This window comes from Mus caroli, chromosome 4 (assembly GCF_900094665.2).
Source record: "Mus caroli chromosome 4, CAROLI_EIJ_v1.1, whole genome shotgun sequence".
Taxonomy (NCBI): Eukaryota; Metazoa; Chordata; class Mammalia; order Rodentia; family Muridae; genus Mus; species Mus caroli.
In genome coordinates this window covers 111,650,934-111,675,284 of record NC_034573.1, presented here as the reverse complement: position 1 = coordinate 111,675,284, position 24,351 = coordinate 111,650,934, and the positions used below count along the sequence as shown (strand labels likewise).

Sequence of the window (24,351 nt, the reverse complement as noted above, 5' to 3'; positions counted from 1 at the left end):
AAAAAAAAAAAAAAAGAGGAAAAGAGGAGACAGGATGTGGTGTCGCCAGCTACTAAGGAGCTTTATGAGTTTGAGGCCTCCTGGGGCAACTTAATAAGACCCTGTTTCAAATGGAGGAGTGGTGGGCAGTACTCTGTTACTGTCCAGTCTTCTTCCCTTTGCAGCGCAGTTAGAAAACATTTTTATTTCTACTAAAGAATGAGGGTAGGTAGATGAAGCTCAGTTGTAGAGTGATGGTTGTCATAGTAAGCCCCTAAGTTCACTACTCAGCACTGGGGGTTTTAGGAAAGAGGAGAAAAGGGATATAACTTCTGATGGAAATAGCCAGGTGATGGAAAGAATTTAACTCCTATGGTAGCAGTGTTTGTGAATACTTTAAGACTGCAGAATGTTTGTGTTTATATTAATAAAGAACAAATAGGAGCTTCTTTACAAAATGCCCATACCTTTCTCATCTTAATAGTTTGATAAATGAAGCATCCGTGCTCTACTACTCAGATTTTACTTTTACTTAGTAAAATAGTTACCATGCCTCTCATTCTTGTCAAAGAAATTACCAAAGATAAGGTGTTACAGAAAAAGTTACCGTGTTCCTTTTAACTTAGCTATCTCCTTCTTCGATAGATTGCAAAGGTGGACTGCAAGGACGTGTTAGACATCATATGTAATCTGGAATCTGAGGGTCAGGATAACACAGCATTTGTTCTTTGTACGACTTACCTTACCCAGCAGCTCCAAACGGCCAGTGTATATTGTTCTTGGTAAGTACACTTACTTTGTATATACTTTGTTTGTTAGTATGGTGCTTGGGATTTAGAATCTGAGTGAGATGAAAATCTTAGCACATAAATAAAATCTTGATTACAATAAAATCATTTAAATAAAAATGCCATTAGTATCATGTAGAAAAGGGAAGGTAAGACGTTTCTCTTGCTGGTCCCGTGGATGGTTGTCTCATGTAGATGTCTTCTTTCTTGAAGCAGCATTAGCATTATGTCAGCATTATGGAACAGAAAGAAAGATTATTTCCCCTTAACATTTGTTAATGCCTTCTGGTTGTAACTTTCTCTAATTTAGAAACCCATTAATGAAAAAAATTAGATTACCTAGGAGTCCAGCTAAAATTTGCATTACAAAAGGAAGTTCCTTTGGGTGCCTATTTGATTTGCAACCTTGGTACCATGTAGATGACATTGCATTTTTTATTTAGTTTTGTTTATGTATGCCTGTAGAATGTTTAGTTACTAAAAAAAAAAAAAAAAGAAACAAACAAACAAATATATCCATAGACTCCTAATTCTAAATGTATTAGATTTATTAGATAAACTTGATAGTCAGGAAATACTTGTCAGTGAACATGTCATTAGCAATGGAAACACTGCACTGGAGCAGCTGAGAAAGGCGCCAGCTTGAGGAAAGCTTAGCTTTTTCTTTTTCGCTTTTTTTTTCCCCCTAGAAAATCTAGTAAAGGCCTTTCATGTACGTGGGACCCTTGATTGGTCTCCCTCTGGAGCTGCTTTATCTATCTGGATGGTTTTCTTAGAGTGGGAAGAGAGTGTGACTCACGAGTGCATAGGTATACCCACTAGCCATGTCATGCTTGTGGGAATTAGAAGACAATCCTGAGTAAAGGTTTTCCCTTTCCACTTCATTTTTTTGTCTACCATTTATATAGAAGTATTTATTTATATCCTGTAAATTACCTCACCCCATCGTTCATTATAGTATGAGGCAGTAGAATCAGTGATTGAGAAATGTTATGATTTCTTAGTCTCAAGTTTGAAGTTATAAAGCACAAGCCCAAAAGTTTTGCTTCTTCCTTGAGTGCATTCCTCTCACTCAAACAAAACATTTTTTGTTTTGTTTTGAGCCAGTGTCTCCATATCCCAAGCTGACCTTGAACACTCTGTTCTCCTGGTTCCACTAACTAAGCTTTGAGCCTGGGGCTTTACACAGAGAAGAGCTGCTGTGGGCCACAGCCACATAACTCAGACCAAAATGCAGGTTGTAATCTGTCACTGAGTCCATGACACCGCATGTGTGTGTCCTATGAACAAAGAGACAGTGGGATAAGGGCCCCACCCAGGTCTTAATAATCATTGTGGGCATTTTACCAGAGTGAAATAATATAAATAAAACAAATTGTTAAATAGCAGTGAGATGTTTTATCATTAAATTAAGTAAAATCTTTTTTTTTCCACCAGGAATCTGGAGATTAGAAATTCTAGCTTCAGCAAGTAGATTAGAAACAAAACCTAAATTTTTCTTGGTATGGTTAAATATATTTCATTTTCAATAATAAAAACATCTGCTAGTTGTATCTAGACTTTTGAGACAAAATCTCTCAACATAGCCCTGGCTGTTCTCCAGCTCACTGGGTAGTCCAGGCTGGCCTCAAATTCACAGAGATCCAGATCTGCCTCTGTCTCTGCCACGTTAGTTAATAAAATCATATATAGAACATTATCTTCTTGTTCTTTGCTGCTACATATGCTAGGCTAGCTGGCCTGGGAACTTCTAGAAATTCTCTCTTCCTGGCATCTTGGAACAGGCACCAGAACTATAGATCCATATACTTCTGCATCCGTCTTTACATGAGTTCAGGGAATTCAAGTCATTTTTGTATGACTGAAGAGTCTAAGTATTTTCAAAAACACACCCACACATTTATTTTACTTTTCTTTCTTGTTTGTTTTCCTCCTTTGGTTTTTTGGGATAGGATCTTAATCTATAGCCCAAGCTAGTCCTAAATATAAGGTACTGCCTCTGTGCAGACATGAGGCATCCCACCCACACCCAGCTTCAGACCTTTACATGAGTTCAGGGAATTCAACTTTCCTCCTATTTGTGTGTATGTTCATGAGTACTTGTGCTTAGAGAGTAGAGGTCAATTGCCTTCCACCTGTTTTCCCTGCCTCCTCTCAGTAAACCCAGAACTTTCCAATTAGGCTGACTGGGCTGGCCAACAAGCATGGGGATCCTCTGTTTCCAGGATACCAGTTCTGGGACTCTAGTGTTCCCCACACCCAGCCTTTCACATGTGTGCTGGGATCCAAATCCAAGTCCTCATTCTTGTACAGCAAGGACTTCACACACGAAGTCATCTCCCCAGACTCCTCCCACAAGGTTTTAGTGTTCTTGACACAACTTTTCTTTTACAGTGGTCTTTTTCTTCCCTGTTTCTTTTTACTCAGCCATGATTCACCGGAACCTGTAGCTGTCTCTAGGATTAATGCTGTTCCCTGGAATCGGGAAGGGATTAATGGGGATTTCTTTTTCCTCTTGGGGAAAAAAAACAAAAAAAAAAACAACAAAATCTTAGTCACTTTACACTTTGTTAAAAAAGCTTCTTCTTTTAAAATGAAATAGAATCTAATTTTAAAAAGAGACCAACAAAAACCCTTTCTTCCTTTTGTGGGGTGGGTCTAGATATTGGAGTCAGAAATAATCATCACACATAACAATAAATTTAAGAAAGGCTTAATTGCAGAACTACTGTTCAAATAAGATTAATTTGTTATGCTGGGCACTTTTGTGTGTTTAAGATAGAGGGAATCTATGGCTCTTGTTTAGGAAAGTATTTCAAGACTGGAGTTGCAGCTCATGCTTGTCATGAGGACTTAGGAATCTGAGGGAAAGGGAGTGCCATGAATTTGAGGCTGACCTGCCTACAGAGTAAGAGCCCATTGCTAACAAAGTTTAAGTGACATTTTTGTTGTGGGGTGCCCTCAGCGTCCACAAGAGGGCATCAAATTCTTGGTGGTTAGAGTTACAAGCAGCTATGAGCCTCCTGGTTTGGGTACTGGCATCCAAATTTGGGTCCTCTACAAGAGCAGCAAATATTGTTAATGGCTGAGCCATCTTTTCAAACCAGTGAGCAAGCATACCTATGTGGGTATGTCTATGTTTATCTGTATTCATGTGTGCTCACATGTGTATACATGCATACTGAGACCAGTAGAAGATGTAAGGTTCCCTTGAAGCTGGAGTTACAAACTATTGTTCATTTCTAGATATGGATGCTAGAAACAGAATTCTGTGCCTCTACAAAAGTAACAAGAGCTCTTGATTATTTGACTATCTCTCCGGCCCTAATGAAATTTTTCATTTAGGGTTTTTTGTGGTTTTGAGACTGGATCTTGCTCTGCATTCCAGCTGGCTTCTTACCTAGCATATAGCCCAGCCTGGTCTTGAACAGATAACAGTACTCCTAACCCAGCCTTTAAAATACCAAGATTGTACATGTGCTACCATGTCTGGCTTTAGAAAGTAAATTTAAGATAGTTTACATTGCATAGTCTTTAATCTTCATAATGATATGTAATTGGCTTTATTTAGTAGATTTCACATACACACACAGGAACTGGGGGGAGGGGGTGCACATACTAAGCAAGTATTATACCACTAAACTATGTTCCCAGCTTTCACATACATATATCTTTTGAAAGATACTCTTTATTCATTCATTCCATCATTTGAGAGCAATGTCTATCTACATAGCCCTGGCTGTCCTGGAAGTCACTTTGTAGACCATTTTATTTAAACATTCAGTGACATGGGCTTAGTGGGGCCATCAGGTTGACAGGCTGCACAGATTTCCTTGGTTCTTGCCCAGCTCATTAGAAGAGGGTTTTAATTCACTCAATATAAGCAGACTAATCCAAAAGTTAAACCTTTTAGAGCACGTGGGAATCTACGAAAGAAGCTTAATGGCATCATAAAGGAAGTAGTTGGTTTTTAGCTTTACACAGGCAAGGAGGGGAATCAGAACTTCCAGGATGGATGGTGTTGCCCATTTTAGGGGAGTAATGGAGGATATAGACAACTTTTCATTTGGTTTCTGTTGCATGTATTGCCAGCTTACTTTCATTGACTCAAAAAAAAAAGTGGTCAAATGGGACAGCAAACACAAGTTTAAATATTTATTAATACAGCCATTTTTCTTCACAGGGAGCTGACTCTCTTTTGGAGTAAACTGCAAAGAAGAATTGACCCATCTTTGGAGACATTTTTGGAGCGCTGTCGGCAGTTTGGTGTCATAGCTAAAACACAACAGCATTTATTTTGCCTGATTAGAGTCATACAGACTGAAGTGAGTAGCTTATGCTTTCCGTATTGATCGTGGCAACTTCTCAGAGAATTCTTGTTGGATAAAGAGAATCCAAAATTATGGAGTTGGCCCTGCCTCGCTGATGTGCACACTGGCCTCTCAGGAGCCACAGACTGGGTCTGGTGTGGGGGGGTTGAGACACTGTCTCATGTAGTCCAGGGTGCAATCCAATGCTGGGTCCTCCTGTCTCCTCCTCGGTACTGGTTTCCATGTTTGTACTACCATGCCTGGCTTTTTGGTTTTAAAACTAACTTTGAGCTGAGTCCCTCTCCCTGTCTCACTGTCATTCTAGGATGAGAAATGGGGATCATGGGACTTGCAATGTGGGTGCTGGAAATGAAACCCAGACCTTCTGAGAAGCTGAGCAGGGTGTGCTCTTAACCACTGTGTCTGTCGCCCATCTCTCCAGCTAGATTCATATCTCTTTAAAAACAAAACAAAAACCATTTATTTCTCTGTGTGTGAGCACACACCACATCTTATGTAAAGATGAGAGTAATTGTTTTCCCTCTCCTATGTGACTCCTAGCGGATGTATTCTTACCTACTGAGCCGATCATCTTACTGGTCCTGTCTAGACTTAAGTTTAAAGAGCTAGTCTGGGTAGTATAGTTAGTGTAAGGTCAACTGATTGGAGACCATTATTTGCGAAGTCCCTTTTGATATCACATGTATAACATAATTGTGTAATTATGTATTTAAGTATTCAGTCCATACTTGAGAGGAAGAGATTTTCTAAAGCTGAATGCCAGTCAACAAGAGTTGGCTCTCTTTTTTTTAAACGGGGCTTAAAAAAATAATACTAGTTTACAATTATGGGGGTTTTGCACCATATTTGCATCACATGCATGCCTTGTGCCAGAACTGGGTGTTGGATCCTCTAGAACTAGAATTTTCAGATGATTCAGAGCTGCCATGTGGATGCTGGGAATCAAAGCCAATCCTCAAAGAGCAGCCAGTGCTCTTAACCATTGAGCCATCTCTTCAGCCCTATTTAAGTGGGTTTGGTTGGGTTCTTTGTATGTGTTTGTTTGGATTTGTTTTAAGACAAGATCTTGCTATACAGTCCATGCTAGCTTCAGTTTTGCTGATTGGCTTTCCTAAAACAGAAATTATATACATGAGCCACCAGTGATAGATACTTAGGGTTAATTTAGAATCTACAGATTTTTAAGAAAACAAAATAATGGGGAAGCTGCTAGATATTAGAGAAAGGTTTTGTTTTTTTTTTTTTTTTTCTTGTTTGTTGTTTGTTGGTGGCTTTTGGGTGGGAGGTGGAGTTGTTGGTTTTGGAATACCACTTAACCTGTAGCACCAGAACTCTCAGATGTGGGTATGGGCTATATCCTGGCATAGTCCTCACATGATGTCTACCTGAAGGCAGAAGAAATTTAAAGTGGTAGGTGGAAGGGAATTAAGTTGTAAACTTGTTAAAATTGAGATTTCTTAACTAAGATTCATGGTGGCATGCACAGAAAAATTCTCCTCTTTTCATATAGAAATGTAACATAAATTAAAATGGATACAGTTCAGGTCCACATGTATAAAGCACACATGGCTTAATACCAATTCAAAGTCTTAAGCTGTGCAACCTGACTTTTCTAACCTTGACTATGGTATGTCCATTCAGAGAGCAGGAGAGAAGTAGGACAGGTACTCCATGATACACTTTCCTAACCTAGGTATCAGCACATGCATGTGGGTCGTCCAGCTGCAAGAGGGGCTAGGCTATGTATGTTTCATTGTTATGGATGACTTTGTAACCATTTTAAAATCAAGCAACACATACCTGTCTATAATTGCAGTACTTGTGAGGCAAAACGCAGCATCAAAAGTTCCAGTTAGCCGCAATAGCAAATTCTGCTCAACTAACCAAAGACTGGAATTATAGTGAACTGGGCTAGGATTTGCAAGACTGTAATCAAGATGCTTGTACTTTGATATGGCCCAAGGCTGTCATCTGAGTTTCTACATGATTAGTAATCAGGACAAGCATGTTCATTCCCTCGGCCCAAACAAAAGCTAAGCATGGTAGCACACACCTTTAAATCCGGCATTCGGGAAGTAGGCAGATCTCTGTGAGTTCAAGGCCAGCCTGGTCTACATAATGAGTTCCAGGACAGCCAAAGGTACAAAGAAACCCTGTTTCAAAAAAAAAAAAAAAAAAAAGTAGAAGGAAAGAATAAGAGGCTTGGAGATGTTGAGAGCTTGTATCAAAGTCTAACTCGAACCTTTGCTGCTGACCACTGCTCATTTTACCACACAGTCCTCTTGGCTCACTGTGTCGCATCTCATTTCAGCTTCTCCATAAATTCATGCATACTATAATCTTTGGGTTTTGTGATCATTATCTTTTTGTGAGTTTTAACTATTTTCCAGGAAGTTATTTTAGAGAACTTGTCTAATTTCTCTTCCTCTGTGGAAAACAGATTTGGTTACACCTTTGACTAATGTACAAAACAATTCTTTCAGAAGTTTTGGAGTAGGGTCAGTTACAAGTGTTGGGACTTTGAAAACCAAATGGTTTTTATACAAAAAGTTCCTTAAATCCACCTGTATAAGCACTTGTATACCTGTGTTGCCTCTTTCTCTACTTACTTTGTGTGATTGCTTGTATCTTCCCACCTCAGCCTTTTCAGTACAGGGATTACAGGGATCTGTTAATACCTAGGTTTAAACTCTATCCATTTTACCCAGCATGCCACCATTCTTTTATCTTTTATTGAGTTCTTGTCCCATTTGGACTCGTGTACATTTATATTTGTGTATATATTTGGTTCATGGGTTGTTTCATTGAAGGGTAAGAACTATTTGAGCATACAGGATCATCAACAGTGCCTGGTGGCACAGCACATACCAAGACCCTGTCCCAAAACAACTGGGAACAGTATACGATGCTGTGTAACTGCAGAAACTGTAAATATATCTTCTTGTTCCTAATTACGATCTAATTCAGTCCTTTGCATGTTGAGACAAGAAGGATCTAAATGTGACTCTGGGTGTGGTGATATTTACCTGTGATCCCAATATTTGAGGGAGGGAGCTTCAAGGTATGTATGTATGTATGTATGTATGTATTTGCCTGAAGGGAAAAAAGGATTTAAGATGAATTTTGAGAACCCAAAGGATTATTTAGTTGGTCGTACTATATTTTTAGTTGTTTGTTAAAGTTGTTTTAGAGCAGACTTTTCTGCTTGGTGGCATTTTAACATGTCCCATTACTCGTGGAACAAATAGTTCTGTTCCCTTGAATTTATCAGTACAAACTGGGCAGGTATATATTTCATCTTTCATGTGCATCTTTGGTGAGAATGTAGGCCTCTGTGTATTCCTGCGTATACAATAAACAGAAAAGCATACTGAAGAATATTACAGTTATAATAATGGGACTTATAATTAGCCTTTATCGATAATAAATAGCCTTTATCCACTGGGCTGTTTCACTGCCTTGTTTATTTCAGGCTAGCCCCAACTCTACTTAGCCCTAGCTGGTCACTAGTAATCCTCCTGTCCCAACTGCTAGAATTATAAACATGTGCTAAGAACTCTGAAAGTTTGAGAAGTTAAGTGTGGATGGGAGGCACTAGAGATAGGGTTTCTCTGTGCAGCCCTGGCTATTCAGGAACTTGATCTAGAGAATAGGCTGGCCTCAGACTCAGAGATCACACTGCCTGCGCCTCCCAAGTGCTGGTATTAAAGGTGTGCACCACCACCACCACCCAGTATAAGAAATTAAACTATATTAGCATCAGAAATTAGAGTAATCCTTTGTGTATAAAAAGACTGACTTTTCCTTCTTCCTTTACTTACAGGCACAAGATGCTGGCATTGGGGTGTCAATTTTATTATGTGTCAGAGCTCTTCAACTCAGATCAAGTGAAGATGAGGAAATGAAAGCTTCAGTCTGTAAAACAATTTCCTGTCTTTTACCAGAAGATTTGGAAGTCAGACGAGCCTGTCAGCTTACAGAATTCTTAATTGAACCCAGTTTGAATGGATTCAATATGCTGGAAGAACTGTATTTGCAGCCAGATCAAAAATTTGATGAAGAAAATGCACCAGTTCCAAATTCCCTTCGGTGTGAGCTCTTACTAGCTTTAAAAGCCCATTGGCCCTTTGATCCTGAATTTTGGGACTGGAAAACTTTGAAGCGACACTGCCACCAACTCCTGGGACAAGAAGCCTCCGATTCCGATGATGACCTAAGTGGCTATGAAATGTCTATTAATGATACAGATGTCTTAGAGTCATTTCTCAGTGACTATGATGAAGGAAAAGAAGATAAACAATATAGAAGAAGTCTAACAGATCAGAATAAGGAGAAAAGAGACAAAAAGCCCATTGGTTCCTCTGAGAGATACCAGAGGTGGCTTCAGTATAAGTTTTTCTGTTTGTTGTGTAAGCGGGAATGCATAGAGGCCAGGATTCTCCATCATTCCAAGATGCACATGGAAGATGGAATATATACCTGTCCAGTTTGTATTAAAAAATTCAAGAGAAAAGAGCTATTTGTTCCTCACGTAATGGAACATGTTAAAATGCCACCAAGCAGAAGCCACCGTTCTAGAAAGAAATTACTATTGAAAAGCGCTCAAAGGGGTATTTATCCCAAGAGTCCTACTGGAAGTCTGGAACAAAATCCAGAGCAAGCCAGGGGAGAGTCTCATGAATATGTCACATTTAGCAAGTTAGAAGACCGCCGCCTGCAAGACAGAGACTTGTACCCGTGTCCGGGTACAGACTGTTCCCGTGTGTTCAAACAGTTTAAATATTTAAGCGTGCATCTTAAAGCTGAACACCAAAATAATGACGAAAACGCCAAGCACTACTTGGATATGAAAAATAGGAGAGAGAAGTGTACTTATTGCCGGCGGCATTTCATGTCAGCTTTTCACCTCCGAGAGCATGAGCAGGTGCATTGTGGTCCTCAACCTTACATGTGTGTCTCTATAGATTGCTATGCAAGGTTTGGGTCAGTGAATGAACTCCTTAACCACAAGCAGAAGCATGATGACCTCCGTTACAAATGTGAGTTGAATGGCTGCAATATTGTGTTCAGTGATTTGGGCCAGCTTTACCACCATGAAGCACAACACTTCAGGGATGCATCCTACACATGTAATGTCCTTGGCTGTAAAAAGTTCTATTATTCTAAAATTGAATACCAAAACCACCTCTCCATGCATAATGTTGAAAGTCCAGATGGAGAATTAAAGAAATCAGTGAAACTTGAGGAACCTGGAGCAGGTGGGAAGCAAGATTGTGTGGACCAGTCCCATCTACTTGATGAAACTGAAAAGTCCCATTCTCCTGAAGATCACCATCTCTGTCCAGGGTCAGCTAGTGCTCACATAGACACCACAGAGACCCTGAAGGACAACAGCGACAGCAATTCTAGTGATCAGTTAAGTCACAGCTCTTCCACGTCAATAACTGAGGAGTTAATTGACTCCCTAGACCACTCTGAAACCATGCACGACCTGTTACTGTCTCATGAGAAAGTCTTTGTTCCCTCCAGTTTAAAAGACAAGTGCTCCAATGTGGCTGTTTGTTTTGATGGAACTAAATTCACCTGTGGTTTTGACGGCTGTGGCTCCACCTACAAAAACGCAAGAGGGATGCAGAAACATCTGCGGAAGGTGCATCCGTACCACTGCAAGCCAAGAAAAATAAAGACAAAAGACCTCTTTAACTGCCTGGATGACAAACATAATGAAGCTGACAAGTTTGATGCAGAACCTAAACCTAGCTCTGATACAAATAGTGACTCCCCGGATGAAGGTCCAGATCACAGTATCCACACAAAATGCAAACGAGAACATCAAGGTTATTCCCCTGAACCTTCCATTTGTGCTTCTAAAAGGCCATGTACAGAGGATACAATGTTGGAACTTCTGTTACGTTTGAAACATTTAAGCTTGAAGAACTCAATAGCACATGGCTCTTTCTCAGGGTCATTGCAGGGGTGCCCATCTAGTGGTGCTAAGTCTCTTCAGTCAGTCCCATCTTCCATTTCAGACCTTAATCTTCAGAATCAGGATGAAAATATGCCAAGTCAGTACCTTGCACAGTTGGCAGCAAAGCCTTTCTTCTGTGAGCTTCAAGGATGCAAATATGAGTTTGTGACCAGAGAAGCTTTGTTAATGCATTATCTTAAAAAGCATAACTATTCAAAAGAGAAGGTCCTTCAGTTAACCATGTTTCAGCACCGATATTCCCCATTCCGGTGTCACATCTGCCAAAGGTCATTTACAAGAAAGACACATCTTAGGATTCATTATAAAAACAAACATCAAATTGGCAGTGACAGGGCAACTCACAGACTGTTAGACAGTGAAAAATGTGATCATGAAGGGCCATGCTCAGTAGACAGACTGAAAGGTGACTGCTCTGCAGAACTTGGTCCCAACAGTAATTCAGAGACCACGCAGTGTCATTCTAAAAAAGATGAATGCAGCTCAGAAACAGACTTGGAGTCTTCTTGTGAGGAAACAGAAAGTAAGATCTCTGGTATCTCATCACCAATAGGTAGCCATAGAGAAGAGGGAGAGGAGAAAGAGGGGAGAGGAAGCAGGCGGACTGTTGCTAAAGGAAATCTGTGCTATATTTTGAATAAGTACCACAAACCATTCCATTGTATCCACAAAACTTGCAATTCTTCATTTACCAATCTAAAAGGCCTGATTCGCCATTACAGAACTGTGCATCAGTACAACAAAGAGCAGTTATGCTTAGAGAAGGACAAAGCAAGAACCAAAAGGGAGCTTGTAAAATGTAAAAAGCTATTTGCTTGCAAATATAAAGACTGTAACAAGCGCTTCCTGTGCTCCAAGGCCCTGGCCAAGCACTGTAGTGACTCTCATAACCTAGACCACATTGAAGAGTCTAAAGTGCTTTCTGAGACGGAGTCTGCAGCCAGGTTTTCTTGTAACCAGCCTCAGTGCCCTGCTGTTTTTTATTCATTCAGTAAGTTGAAACACCACCTGTTGGAACAGCATAATATTGAAGGAGAAATCCATTCGGATTATGAGATCCATTGTACTCTTAATGGCTGTGGCCAGATTTTCAGCCATCGAAGTAATTACTTCCAGCATGTCTACTACCGACATAAGGACTATTATGACAACCTGTTCAGCAGCCAGAAAGTAGCAAATGAGCGGCTTCTAAGGAGTGAAAAGGTGTGTCAGACAACTCAGGCACAAGGACTGACGCAGACGCAGGGTCAGACGCAGGGACAGACACAGGGACAGGAACAGCAGGCTGCCAAAAGGCCACTTAATACTAAAGCGAAAAAATGTGGCTTACTCAAAGATAAAAAAGCTCCAATTACCTTTAAAACAAGAGCAGAAGCGATCCATATGTGTGTTGAGCATTCTGAGCACACACAGTACCCGTGCATGGTTCAGGGATGCTTGTCTGTGGTGAAGCTGGAAAGCAGCATTGTGAGGCATTACAAACGTACCCACCAGATGAATAGTGCCTATTTAGAGCAGCAGTTGGAGAACCTTGTGGTTTGTGTTAAGTATGGTACCAAAATTAAAGAGGAGCCCCCTTCAGAAGTAGAGCCCTGTGTAAAGAAAGAGGAAAGTACTAGCTGTGAATCAGTGCGCAAAGAGAACGGAGCCCCAGGAGACAGCAGTGTGCCCCTCCCAAACACTGATTCTACTTGCTCAGCTGAACAAGATGGCGGTCAGAAAGGGTGTTCAGAAAGAAACCCAGTTTTTGACACACACAGTCTGCTCTACAGGGGAACTTTGCAATGCAACCATTCTTCAGAAACCACTTCTTTGGAACAGTGTAATATAGCTCAGTCTTCTCCCTGTAAAATAGAAAGCCCCATACCTAATCCCAGTGGGACAGAAAGTGGTACTTATTTCACGGACTTCCAGCTGCCGTTACCAAGGATCAAAGAAGAACCTGGGCAGCATAGTTCAGGGCAAGAAAACACTGTAAAGAATGCAACCCAGGTCCCAAAAGAGAATATTAGAAAGCATTCTCAGCCCAGGTCATTTGATCTGAAGACTTACAAACCTATGGGATTTGAGTCTTCCTTTCTGAAATTTATTCAGGAAAGTGAAGAGAAAGATGATGATTTTGATGACTGGGAGCCTTCAGAGCACTTAACATTGAATAACTCCTCTCACCCCAGTAATGACTTGACAGGGAATGTTGTGGCAGATACCATAGTGAATGAGAGCGCCCCTCAAGTTGACATACCTCATTCTTCCAGTGACCCTCCAGTTTCGGAGAACCTGACTGCAATCCCACCATTAGTAGTAGCTGAAGCAACAGCAGTTCCTTCCTTGGAAAACCTGAGGGTTGTGCTGGACAAAGCATTAACAGACTGTGGAGAACTTGCCTTAAAACAGCTTCATTACCTTCGGCCTGTGGTTGTCCTTGAAAGATCTAAGTTCTCTACACCAATTTTAGACTTGTTTCCAACTAAGAAGACAGATGAGCTTTGTGTAGGAAGTTCCTGAATCACTGTTGTTTTTGAAGCACCTAGCTCCAGCACTGCAATATGGGGACACCTGCTAACGTGAACAAAGGCTGGGAATCAGCCACACTTGCTTAGGATAGAATAGGCTGTGTATTTACATGAATGTACAATATCTGTGTCAGCAGTATTGGCGGCGTCCAGTAGCTTTCCAGTTGGTTTATTGATTGGAATTTTTGTTTGTTTGTTTGTTTATTAAAAAAATGGAACTGTACTCTTGTTTGGTGCTAATTAATACATCAGATATACTGGGGCTTCCTTTTTCCAATTAAGTGTGCATGATTGTATATGAAACATATATTAAAGTCCCAGGGTGGGAGGGCTAGGGAAAGGGTAGGAAGTTCTTACTTGACTTGAATGTGCACCCAAGGGTGCTTTGTGTAATATATTGTACACTACAGCATCTTATATTTTTTGAGTTGAGTTTCAATAAATTACAATTTTTCACCCACTTGTTTACTCATAGAGTCTTCATGCCACGTGCACACTGCAGCTGCACTTGTATTCTCTGGAGTGTGCCTCATATTTTACTCCAGTGATTTTCTGCTAACTAAACCATTTATATGTTTGGTTTTTTATGACCCTGTCTTAATGTTTTTGTGGTAAGAAAAGCTTTGAGTTATTTGCCTTAAGATTCAGGATAGCTCCCAGAAGTAGACTGACTGCAAAGACAGGAGAGGGTGTGCCAGGCAATAGCAACTTCAGAAGGAGGTTCTCAGGAAACTACAGATGATGCCATATGCTGGCAATGAAAGGGATGGGATTTCTGCAGAGGTAGAGTTGGTACATAGCTGAGAGCCTCCAAAGGATTGAATATCTAAGAATGGGTAGGAGATAAGTAGTTGGGAGATCAGCAGTTAAAGCACTTGTTGATTTTACTAGCTACTCATAATTGTTGGTAATTTCCTGGGCTCTGACATCCTTTTCTGGCTTCGCTGTCACCAGACAGACATATGGTGCACATACATGTGTGCTGGCAAAACATAAAAATAGGTTTAAATAGTTGAGGCAAACTTGACAGTTGCACTATAGAGAAGGATAGATTAAGTCAAGATAGATACATAGAGTGACTAGAAAGATGGTCAGCAGGTCAAGGGCTGCCTGCCAGAATAGAAAAACTGACCCACCTGCTACAAAACTGATTCCTGAAGGTTGTCCTGACCATAGCACATTTACCATGGCGTGTGAACATAAATCATTTTATCCTTACTAAGGTAGATGAGGAGACAGGACTGTTGGAACTTAGAGTCAACATGGCTAACTAAGGTGGAAATACAAAAGGAGTGGGTATTTGGGAAGAAGACAATTTCATGGTGAGTCTGGTTGTGTGTGTGTGTGTGTGTGTGTTCAGTGAGGGACAACTGATGTTTGTGGAAATTTTTGGTTTTGCTTTAGTCTCTATTCTGCAGGTTCAAACTATCCGCCTTGTGTTCCTGAGTGCTAGAATAACACACCACATCAGCTCCAAGTCAGCTCACTAAGTTGATTAGCCTGGAACTGTGATCTTCCTGCCTCCTCCTCCTGAGTGCTGATACAGACTTATCCCTCACCCTTTCTCCTTTTGATGTCTCACTGTGTAGCCTTGACTGGCCTGGAATTTGCTGTGTAGACCAGGCTGGCCTCTGCCTCTCAACTGCTAAGATTAAGATTAATGGAGCCGGGCGGTGGTGGCGCACGCCTTTAATCCCAGCACTTGGGAGGCAGAGGCAGGTGGATTTCTGAGTTCGAGGCCAGCCTGTTCTACAGAGTGAGTTCCAGGACAGCCAGGACTATACAGGGAAAACCTTGTCTCCAAAAAAAAAAAAAAAAATCAAAGCATCCCTTTAAGCCGGGCGTGGTGGCGCACGCCTTTAATCCCAGCACTCGGGAGGCAGAGGCAGGCGGATTTCTGAGTTCGAGGCCAGCCTAGTCTACAGAGTGAGTGCCAGGACAGCCAGAGCTACACAGAGAAACCCTGTCTCGAAAAAAAAAAAATTAATGGCATGTGCTATCACACTCAGCCAAGCTAATAACTTTTAAAATATAGATTCAACATATGAGAGGAAATGTGTTTTATCAATTTGAAACTGGCATATTTCACTTAACCTCCAATCCACCTTGCTACAAATGCCTGTTTTCAAACTACACCATTTTGTATATATGCCATAACCTTTTTATCCATTCATCCATTGGTAGATCTTTAGGTTGATTACATAGTTTATTATCAAAGTCCAGCTTTGACATCAGAGTAAACTGAGGTGGAGCATGAAATCGGCAGTTGATTGGGCCACCAAGGTGCTCCCTGGTTTGTTCAATTAAAATTCCTTGGGGGCCGTAGATTCTTGGATCACTCAGACTTTTTTTCTGACAGAAGTCTAGATTCACTGGAACCAGTAGTCCCTGTGGCCAGGAAGAGGCTCTTCTGAACTCTGTACTTTTTGGAAGAGGATCTATCTGAAATCTTTGAACTTCTTGGCAGCCAGAGAGAAGGAAAAAAGAAAATGGGGGTCAAGAATCACACATACATACATGTACACACAGTCCATAGATGAAGCAAAGCAAGCCTCAATAACTCTCATACGTACATACATACCTACCTACACAGACACAACACACATTCACACATTGGGTGGCTGGAGCAAAGCTCCAACCAACTTTACCTATGTACACATACACATTTGATGGATGGCTGAAATCTGGCTGTTGTGAATAGTGTTGGAGTATGGATGAACAAAGATTTCTAATATATTAATTGGCTTTGATTCTTCCTAGTATACAGCCATAAAATCTCTAATATATTAGTGTTGGCTTTGGTTCTAGTATACAGCCATGAGTGCTAAAATGGTGCTTTCGGTAATTCTTTTTTATTGTTCCTGTATATAATATTTTTCATCTATTTGAAATTTTAATACAGTATTCTTTGATCATAACCACCCTCTATTCCCTTCTATAACTTCCCTGAAATTCCTCTACACATCCTCTTCCTGTTTTCATGTCCTCTTTTTTTTTCTTCTATCCCATTAAGTCCAATTAGTACTACCCTTATGCAGATGGCTATGGGGTCATCCACTGGAATATAGGCACCCTACTAGTAACCACGTCCCTAAAGAAAAAAGATGCTCCTCTTGTAGCCCTCCCTGCCCCCCTGATAGCCAACCCTTCTCTCGTAGTACTTTCCCTTGTAGTTAATCAACTGTCAATGGTTAGCATCCCACTCTTTTGTGGTTGTAGGGTTTTGAGAAGGAGTCTAATTATGTAGTCTAAGCTGTCCCCAAAACTTAAAATATAAAGTGTTGGGATTACATATTATACTGTCATGCCTGGCAGTTGTTTCTTTTGTTTTGAGGCTATGTAACTCTAGCTGTTCTGAAACTCCTAAACCAGGCTATCCTGGAATTCAGAGAGATCCCATGCCTCTTACCTGCTAGGATTAAAGGTGAATGCTATCACAAAAGTATGTCACAGCAGCTATTCTTAGTTTTGTTTGATTTTTGAGGAATCAGAACACTGATTTCCAGTGACTAAACTAATTTAGATTCCTACCACCAGTATATAAGGGTTCCTCTACCAAGCCTCTTTACCAGCCTTTATTGTCGTTTTGTTGTTGTTGTTGTTTATTTTGGATAATAGCCTTTCTAACTGAGATGAGGTGGAATCTCCATGCAGTTTTGACTCACATTTTGCAAGTGGCTAGAAATGTTGAACTTTTTCTTTTCCATTAATTACTGTTCTTGTAGTTTGGAGAACTGTTAAAGTCAGTTGCCATTTTATTGGTTGAATTTTCTTTTGATGTTTAATTTTTTTAGCTTTTTACATATGCTGCTTATTCCCCCATTGCATGAATAGCTAGTAGCCCCTTATCCCAGTTCTGTAAATCATTGCTTCACTTTGTGAATTTCTGTAAATCATTTTTTTTAACCTGAAACAATTACATATGTTGATTTCCTGCTGTTTTTTCTTTCTTTCTATTTGGTATTTTAAGACAAGATCTTGATATATAGTTCAGGCTTGCCCAGAACTCTCCCTCCTGCCTCTACCACCCAAGTGCTGTGATTAAAGACTGTGTGCCACCAAACCCAACTTTTGTTATTTCTGGAGCTATATTTTAGTCCTGTTCAGAAGGTTGTGTCCTGTGCATGTTGATATCCTGTTTTCCCAGCACCATTTGTTTAAAAAGCTACCTTTTCTTCAACTCTGTCTCAGCACCATTGTTGAGAGTCAGACAGCTGCATGGGATTGTTTCTACTTAAGTCTACAAAAGGTACAAGTCAGAAGAAATCATTAAGGACTCTTAATGATTTTCAGAAGTTACTGGGAGATATTAACTGTCTGTGGCCTGCAAATTGGCTTGGCAACTCAAGAGCTAAACAATTTATTTCAAACTTTACAAAGTGATAAGGATTTAAATGGCCCAAGAAAATTATCAGCCAAGGCTGAGGAGTTAGCTCCGGTAGAAAGGAAATTCCAGGATACACGTCTACATCATATTGATCCAAAGATGGCCTACATCTTAGTTGTCTTACCTTAAAATGGATATTTTTAGGACATTGATACTAAAAGGAAAAAATGAGACTTCAACAGCTAGCTGGAATGGATCCAGCTGAAATTGTGGTACCTTTTACTAACGCAGAGATGGCCTTGTTATGGGCACAAGATGAACATTGACAAAAAACACACAGCATACAGTATTGTGTGGGAAAGATTAGCAGCAGATACCCTAAAAGCAAGCAGCTTCAGTTCATTAAAAAAAGATAAAAAAAAAAAAAGTAATTGGATTCTCCCTCGTATAATAAAATAAATTCCAATTTCTGGAGCCCCTACATTTTACACTGATATTAAGAAATCAGGAAAGGCAGGATATAAATCAGAAGATATAAATAAGATGGCTAAGAATCTCTATAAATCATTTCAAAAATCTATATCTAATACTCATATCAGATTTTCAAGAGTTATATATACTGACTCACAGTATATATAACGGGTTGTTTTACACATAGAGACTGCTGGGCTTATTCAGGATGATTCTGAACTGATTTCACTATTTACTCAGCTACAACAAATGATCAGAAATAAAAGTCATCTGCTGTATATAACACATATAAGATCCCATAAAGGTCTGCCAGGCCCTCTGGCACAAAATAGTAATAAAATTGACCAACTATTGATAGGAAGTGTACTAGAGGTTTCAAAATCCCATTTAAAATACCACGTTAACAGCAAAAGTTTAAAGAAAGAATTCTCTATCTCTTGGTAACAAGCCAAGGAAATTAGGAGACAGTGTCCTACTTGCTCATTATATAGCCAAACTCCATTACCTACAAGAAATAACCCTAAAAGTACCCAAAGAGATTATATTTGGCAAATGAATGTCTTCCATTTTACAGTATTTGGTAACTGAAATATGTGAATCATACTATAGACACATATTTAGGATTTCAGTGAGCAACTGTCTTAGCTTCAGAAAAGATGGATTCTGTAATTACACATTTGTTAGAAATTATGAGTCGGGTGTGATGGCACACGCCTTTAATCCCAACACTCGGGAGGCAGAGGCAAGCGGATATCTGAGTTCGAGGCCAGCCCGGTCTACAAAGTGAGTTCCAGGACTGCCAGGGCTATACAGAGAAACTCTGTCTCGAAAAAAAAAAAAAAAATTATGGCCATTATGGAAATACCCATATAAATTAAAATGAACAACAGTCTAACGTATGTCTCTACTAAGATGAAGCAGGTTTTTTTACATATGGTATAAAACATGTTACAGACATTACAAAGTCCTACATGACAAGTGATTGTGAAGAGATATAATCAAACGCTAAAAGAGATACTTAACATGCAAGAGGGGGAAACAAAACCCCCAGAGATAGATTACATAGTGCTTTATTTACCTTAAAAATTTTAAATGCTGATGAACAAAACACCACAGCTGCTGAAAGACATTAGATTGTGTGGAATACTGCTAAGCTAAACCAGTCTGTTTAAGATGTTCTGACATCACAATGGAAAATGGGAAATTTATTACCCTGGGGGAGTGGTTATGTCTATATTTCCACAGGAATAGAAAAGCTCTGGGTTCCTTCCTAGTTGATTAAAATCAGACATGACAAAGGAAGACCCCCTGAAGACCTTGGCTATAGACAAGAAGGAAACTAACAAGATCATCAAGATAGGTGATGTATAGGTCTCTGTACACAGAGACAACTCTAGAACTGGATAAGACATAAATGTCTATATATAGCAAATAACAGTTATTGGGTACAAAACTCCCATGACTTGTTATTACTTACCATCCTTGAAATGGCATGAATGGAAATTTATATTGTAGTTTAATTATGTGATCAAACCTCTAAAGAAAGGCAATCATCTTTATTGATCTTCATTAACTGATCTATGCATCCTGCATATTCCATATGAATGTCTTTAAAGAGCTATGTGTTGCTTGTAAGGTTTGTATATTGCAGAATGGAAGAGGAGAAAGACACCCTGACAAGATTCACACTGTGGGACGCTGACCTTCTATTCCAGCTCCTTGTTTGATTCTACCTCAACCACATCAAAGCTGTTTCCTCTAAAGACTTGCTTCCAGGACATTTTCAGAACAGCTAGCTTGTCCATCCAGCCTTTCAGATTGTTATAGTCAGAATGTCAATTGAGCCATGAACTTTCTCAGCACATAGAGACTAGAAGGCAAATATGTCAGCTAGCCCTCCTTTGACAATCAGTTTTCCTATTTAACTTTGGACCCCCAGAAGGGAATTCTTCACCCCAATTCAACTAAAAGCAAGCAAAAGAAGATTGTCATCCCAGCCCCTTGTGTTGGGGTGCATGGTTCTGGTTATTTTATGAATTGTAGATATGTTATCATTTTAAGAGATAATTTATGGGGGTTGGAGAGATGGCTCAGCAGTTAAGAGCACTGATTGCTTGCTCTTCCAGGAGTCCTGAGTTCAATTACCAGCAAACACATGGTGGCTCACAACCATCTGTAAGGTGATCTGATGCCCAGTTCTGGTGTGTCTAAAGACAGTGACAGTGTACTCATATACATAAAATAAATCTTTTTTAAAAAGAGATAATTTACAAATGTTGTAGCTTTGGACAGGGAGGAAATTAGAGAAACTTAGACTCAAGGATTTCTACCTTTCCTTTCTTCTTCTCTATCCTTCTTTCTGAGGTAAAGAAAAGAGGGTGGGAGAGAAAAGGGGGATATAGAAATGTAAAAATTAGAGAAATAGAAAAATAGATATATGTTATCAAATTTACTCTTAAACAACAGTGTATAGCCATATCTTACACTGGTAGAAATCTTTATAATTAATGCAAATTGAAGTTATTATTTTATATTGGTATGGAATTTATAGATTGATACAGATTTAAGGTTTTCATTGGTGTGAATGTCTTACATTGACAAAAAATTTGAAATTAATATTGTTACTCTATCCTTCTGAGCCCAGCAGAGGCCGCTGAGGGCTCCAGAGTGCTCTCCACACAGCAGGACCTCGGGATCACGTTGGGATCACAGGTAAGTGGAATGCAACATCAGCTCCAAAGAATCTCGGAGGAGCACAGCAACATCAGCTGCAAAGAATCATGGAGGGTCTTGTGCGACCAGGAACAGGGACAAAGGAACCCTGCCTGACCAGAGGCTGGGGTCCATTCAGGTCCGGGCCAGCTCTGCCATCTTCTGCGAGAACCCAGCCGAGGTCATCTAGGGCACCAGAGGACTCTCCACGCCACGGGATCCCTAGCACACCCAGGACCTCCTGATCACCTGAGAGCACGTGAGCAATAGAAGCAACAGAGCTTCTTGGTCAGGGTCCCCTCAGGCCTTCATCCTCAGCCAGGAGGCAGAGCTGAGACCCAGACATCTGGCCACATTCCTTGCCAGAGGTGAGTCAGCCTACAGGGAGGTTTCTGACCTCAGAACTCAGGAGGTGGATCAGAGCCCCAGACTGCTGGAAACCTGCTCTGCAAGAGGAGAGCTTGCCTGCAGAGAGTGCTCTGACCACTGGAACTCATGTGACAGTTGGACTCCCAGGAGTACTGACAGAGGCTACCAGAATCACAGGAGGATCAAGCTCCAACCAGAGACAGCTTGATCATTAACACCAGAGATTTCCAGATAGAGAAAGGCAAACATAAGAATCTTACTAACAAAAGCCAAGAACACTAGGAATCATCAGATCCCAGTACACCCACCACAACAAGTCCTGGATACCACAGCACACCCGAAAAGCAAGACGCGGATTTAAATTATATCTCATGATGGTGGTAGAAGATTTAACAAAGAGCATTAATAACTCACTTAAAGAAATACAGGAGAACAGTGCTAAAGAGGTAGAAGACCTTAAAGAGGAAGAACAAAAATCACTCAAGGAATTACAAGAGAATACTGCTAAACAAGTACAAGCCCTAAAAGAGGAAACACAAAAATCTTTCAAGGAATTACAGGAGAACACTGCTAAACAGGTAGGAGTCCTTAACTACAGGTAAACACTGCTAAACAGGTAGAAGAAACACAAAAATCCCTTAAAGAATTACAGGAAAACACAACCAAATAGGCGATGGAATTGAACAAGACCATCGAAGATCTAAATATGGAAGTAGAAACAATGAAGAAATCCCAACAGGAGGCAAATCTGGAGATAGAACCCCTAGGAAAGAAATCTGGAACCATAGATGTGAGCATCAGCAACAGAATACAAGAGATGGAANAGAGAATCTCAGGTGCAGAAGATTCCATAGGGAACACAGACACAACTATCAAAGAAAATGCAAAATGCAAAAAGATCCTAACTCAAAACATCCAAGAACTCCAGGACACAATGAGAAGACCAAACCTACAGATAAGAGGAGTAGATGAGAATGAAGATTTTCAACTCAAAGGACCAGCAAACATCTTCAACAAAATTATAGAAGAAAACTTCCCATACCTAAAGAAAGAGATGCCTATGAACATACAAGAAGCCTACAGAAAGAACCCCAAATAGACAGGACCAGAAAAGAAATTCCTCCAGACATATAATAATCACAACAAAAAATGCACTAAATAAAGACAATATTAAAAGCAGTAAGGGAAAAAGGTCAAGTAACATATAAAGGCAGGCCTATTAGAATTACTCCAGACTTCTCACCAGAGACTATGAAACCCAGAAGATCCTGGACAGATGTTATATAGACACTAAGAGAACAAAAATGCCAGCCCAGGCTACTATACCCAGCAAAACTCTCAATTACCATAGATGGAGAAACCAAAGTATTCCATGACAAAACCAAATTCACACAATATCTTTCCACGAATCCAGCCCTTCAAAGGATAATAAAGGGAAAACACCAACATAAAGATGAAAACTACACCCCAGAAAAAGCAAGAAAGTAATCCTTTAACAAAACTAAAAGAAGATAGCCACAAGAACAGATTCCCAACTTTAACAACAAAATGACAGGAAGTAACAATTACTTTTCTTTGATTTCTCTTAACATCAATGGACTCAATTTCCTAATAAAAAGACATAGACTAACAAACTGGCTACTCAAACAGGACCCAACATTTTGCTGCTTACAGGAAACCTACCACAGGGATAAAGACAGACACTCACTCAGAGTAAAAGGTTGGAAAACAATTTTCCAAGCAAATGGTCCGAAGAAACAAGCTGGAGTAGCCATTCTAATATCTGATAAGATTGACTTCCAACCCAAAGTTATCAAAAAAGGCAAGGAGGGGAACTTCATACTCATCAAAGGTAAAATCTACCAAGATGAACTCTCAATTCTAAATATCTATGCTCTAAATGCAAGGGCTGCCACATTCATTAAAGAAACTTTAGTAAAGCTCAAAGCACACATTGCAACTCACACAATAATAGTGGGAGACTTCAACACCCCACTCTCACCAATGGACAGATCCTGGAAAGAGAAACTAAACAGAGACACATGGACACTAACAGAAGTTATGAAACAAATGGATTTAACAGATATCTATAGAACATTTCATCCTAAAACTAAAGGATATACCTTCTTCTCAGCACCTCATGGTACCTTCTCCAAAATTGACCATATAATTGGTCACAAAACGGGCCTCAACAGATACAAAAATATTGAAATTATCCTATGCATCCTATCAGATCACCATGGACTAAGGCTGATTTTCAATAACAGCATAAATAATAGTCAACATTCACATGGAAACTGAACAGTACTCTACTCAATGAAACCTTGGTCAAGGAAGAAATAAAGAAATTAATGACTTTTCAGAGTTTAATGAAAATGAAGCCACAACATACCCAAACTTATGGGACACAATGAAAGCAGTCCTAAGAGGAAAATTCATAGCTCTGAGTGCCTCCAAAAAGAAACTAGAGAGAGCACACACTAGCAGTTTGACAGCACACCTAGAAGCTCTAGAACAAAAGGAAGCTAATTCACCCAAGAGGAGTAGACAGCAAGAAATAATCAAACACCGGGGCGAAATCAACCAAGTGGAAACAAAAAAACTATACAAAGAATCAACCAAATGAGGAGCTGGTTCTTTGGGAAAATCAAGAAGATAGATAAACCCTTAGCCAGACTCACTAGAGGACACAGGGACAGGATCCTAATTAACAAAATCAGAAATGAAAAAGGAGACATAACAACAGATCCTGAGGAAATCCAAAACATCATCAGATCCTACTACAAAAGGCTATCTATACCCAACAAAACTAGAAAATCTGGATGAAATGGACAACTTCCTAGACAGATACCAGGTACCAAAGTTAAATCAGGAT

At 40.0% G+C, this 24,351-nt stretch overlaps 1 protein-coding gene across 1 annotated transcript in view; it reads left to right on the top strand.

Moving 5' to 3' along the window:
• The window catches only part of Rlf (rearranged L-myc fusion), a 61,741-nt gene extending 47,684 nt beyond the window's left edge, over positions 1–14,057 (top strand). The window contains exons 6-8 of the mRNA XM_021160506.1: positions 625–761; positions 4,951–5,092; positions 8,922–14,057. Coding sequence (XP_021016165.1) covers positions 625–761; positions 4,951–5,092; positions 8,922–13,589 — 4,947 coding nt within the window. The 3' untranslated portion in view covers positions 13,590–14,057. The remainder of the gene's footprint in view (positions 1–624; positions 762–4,950; positions 5,093–8,921) is intronic.
• The last annotated feature ends 10,294 nt before the right edge of the window (positions 14,058–24,351 follow it).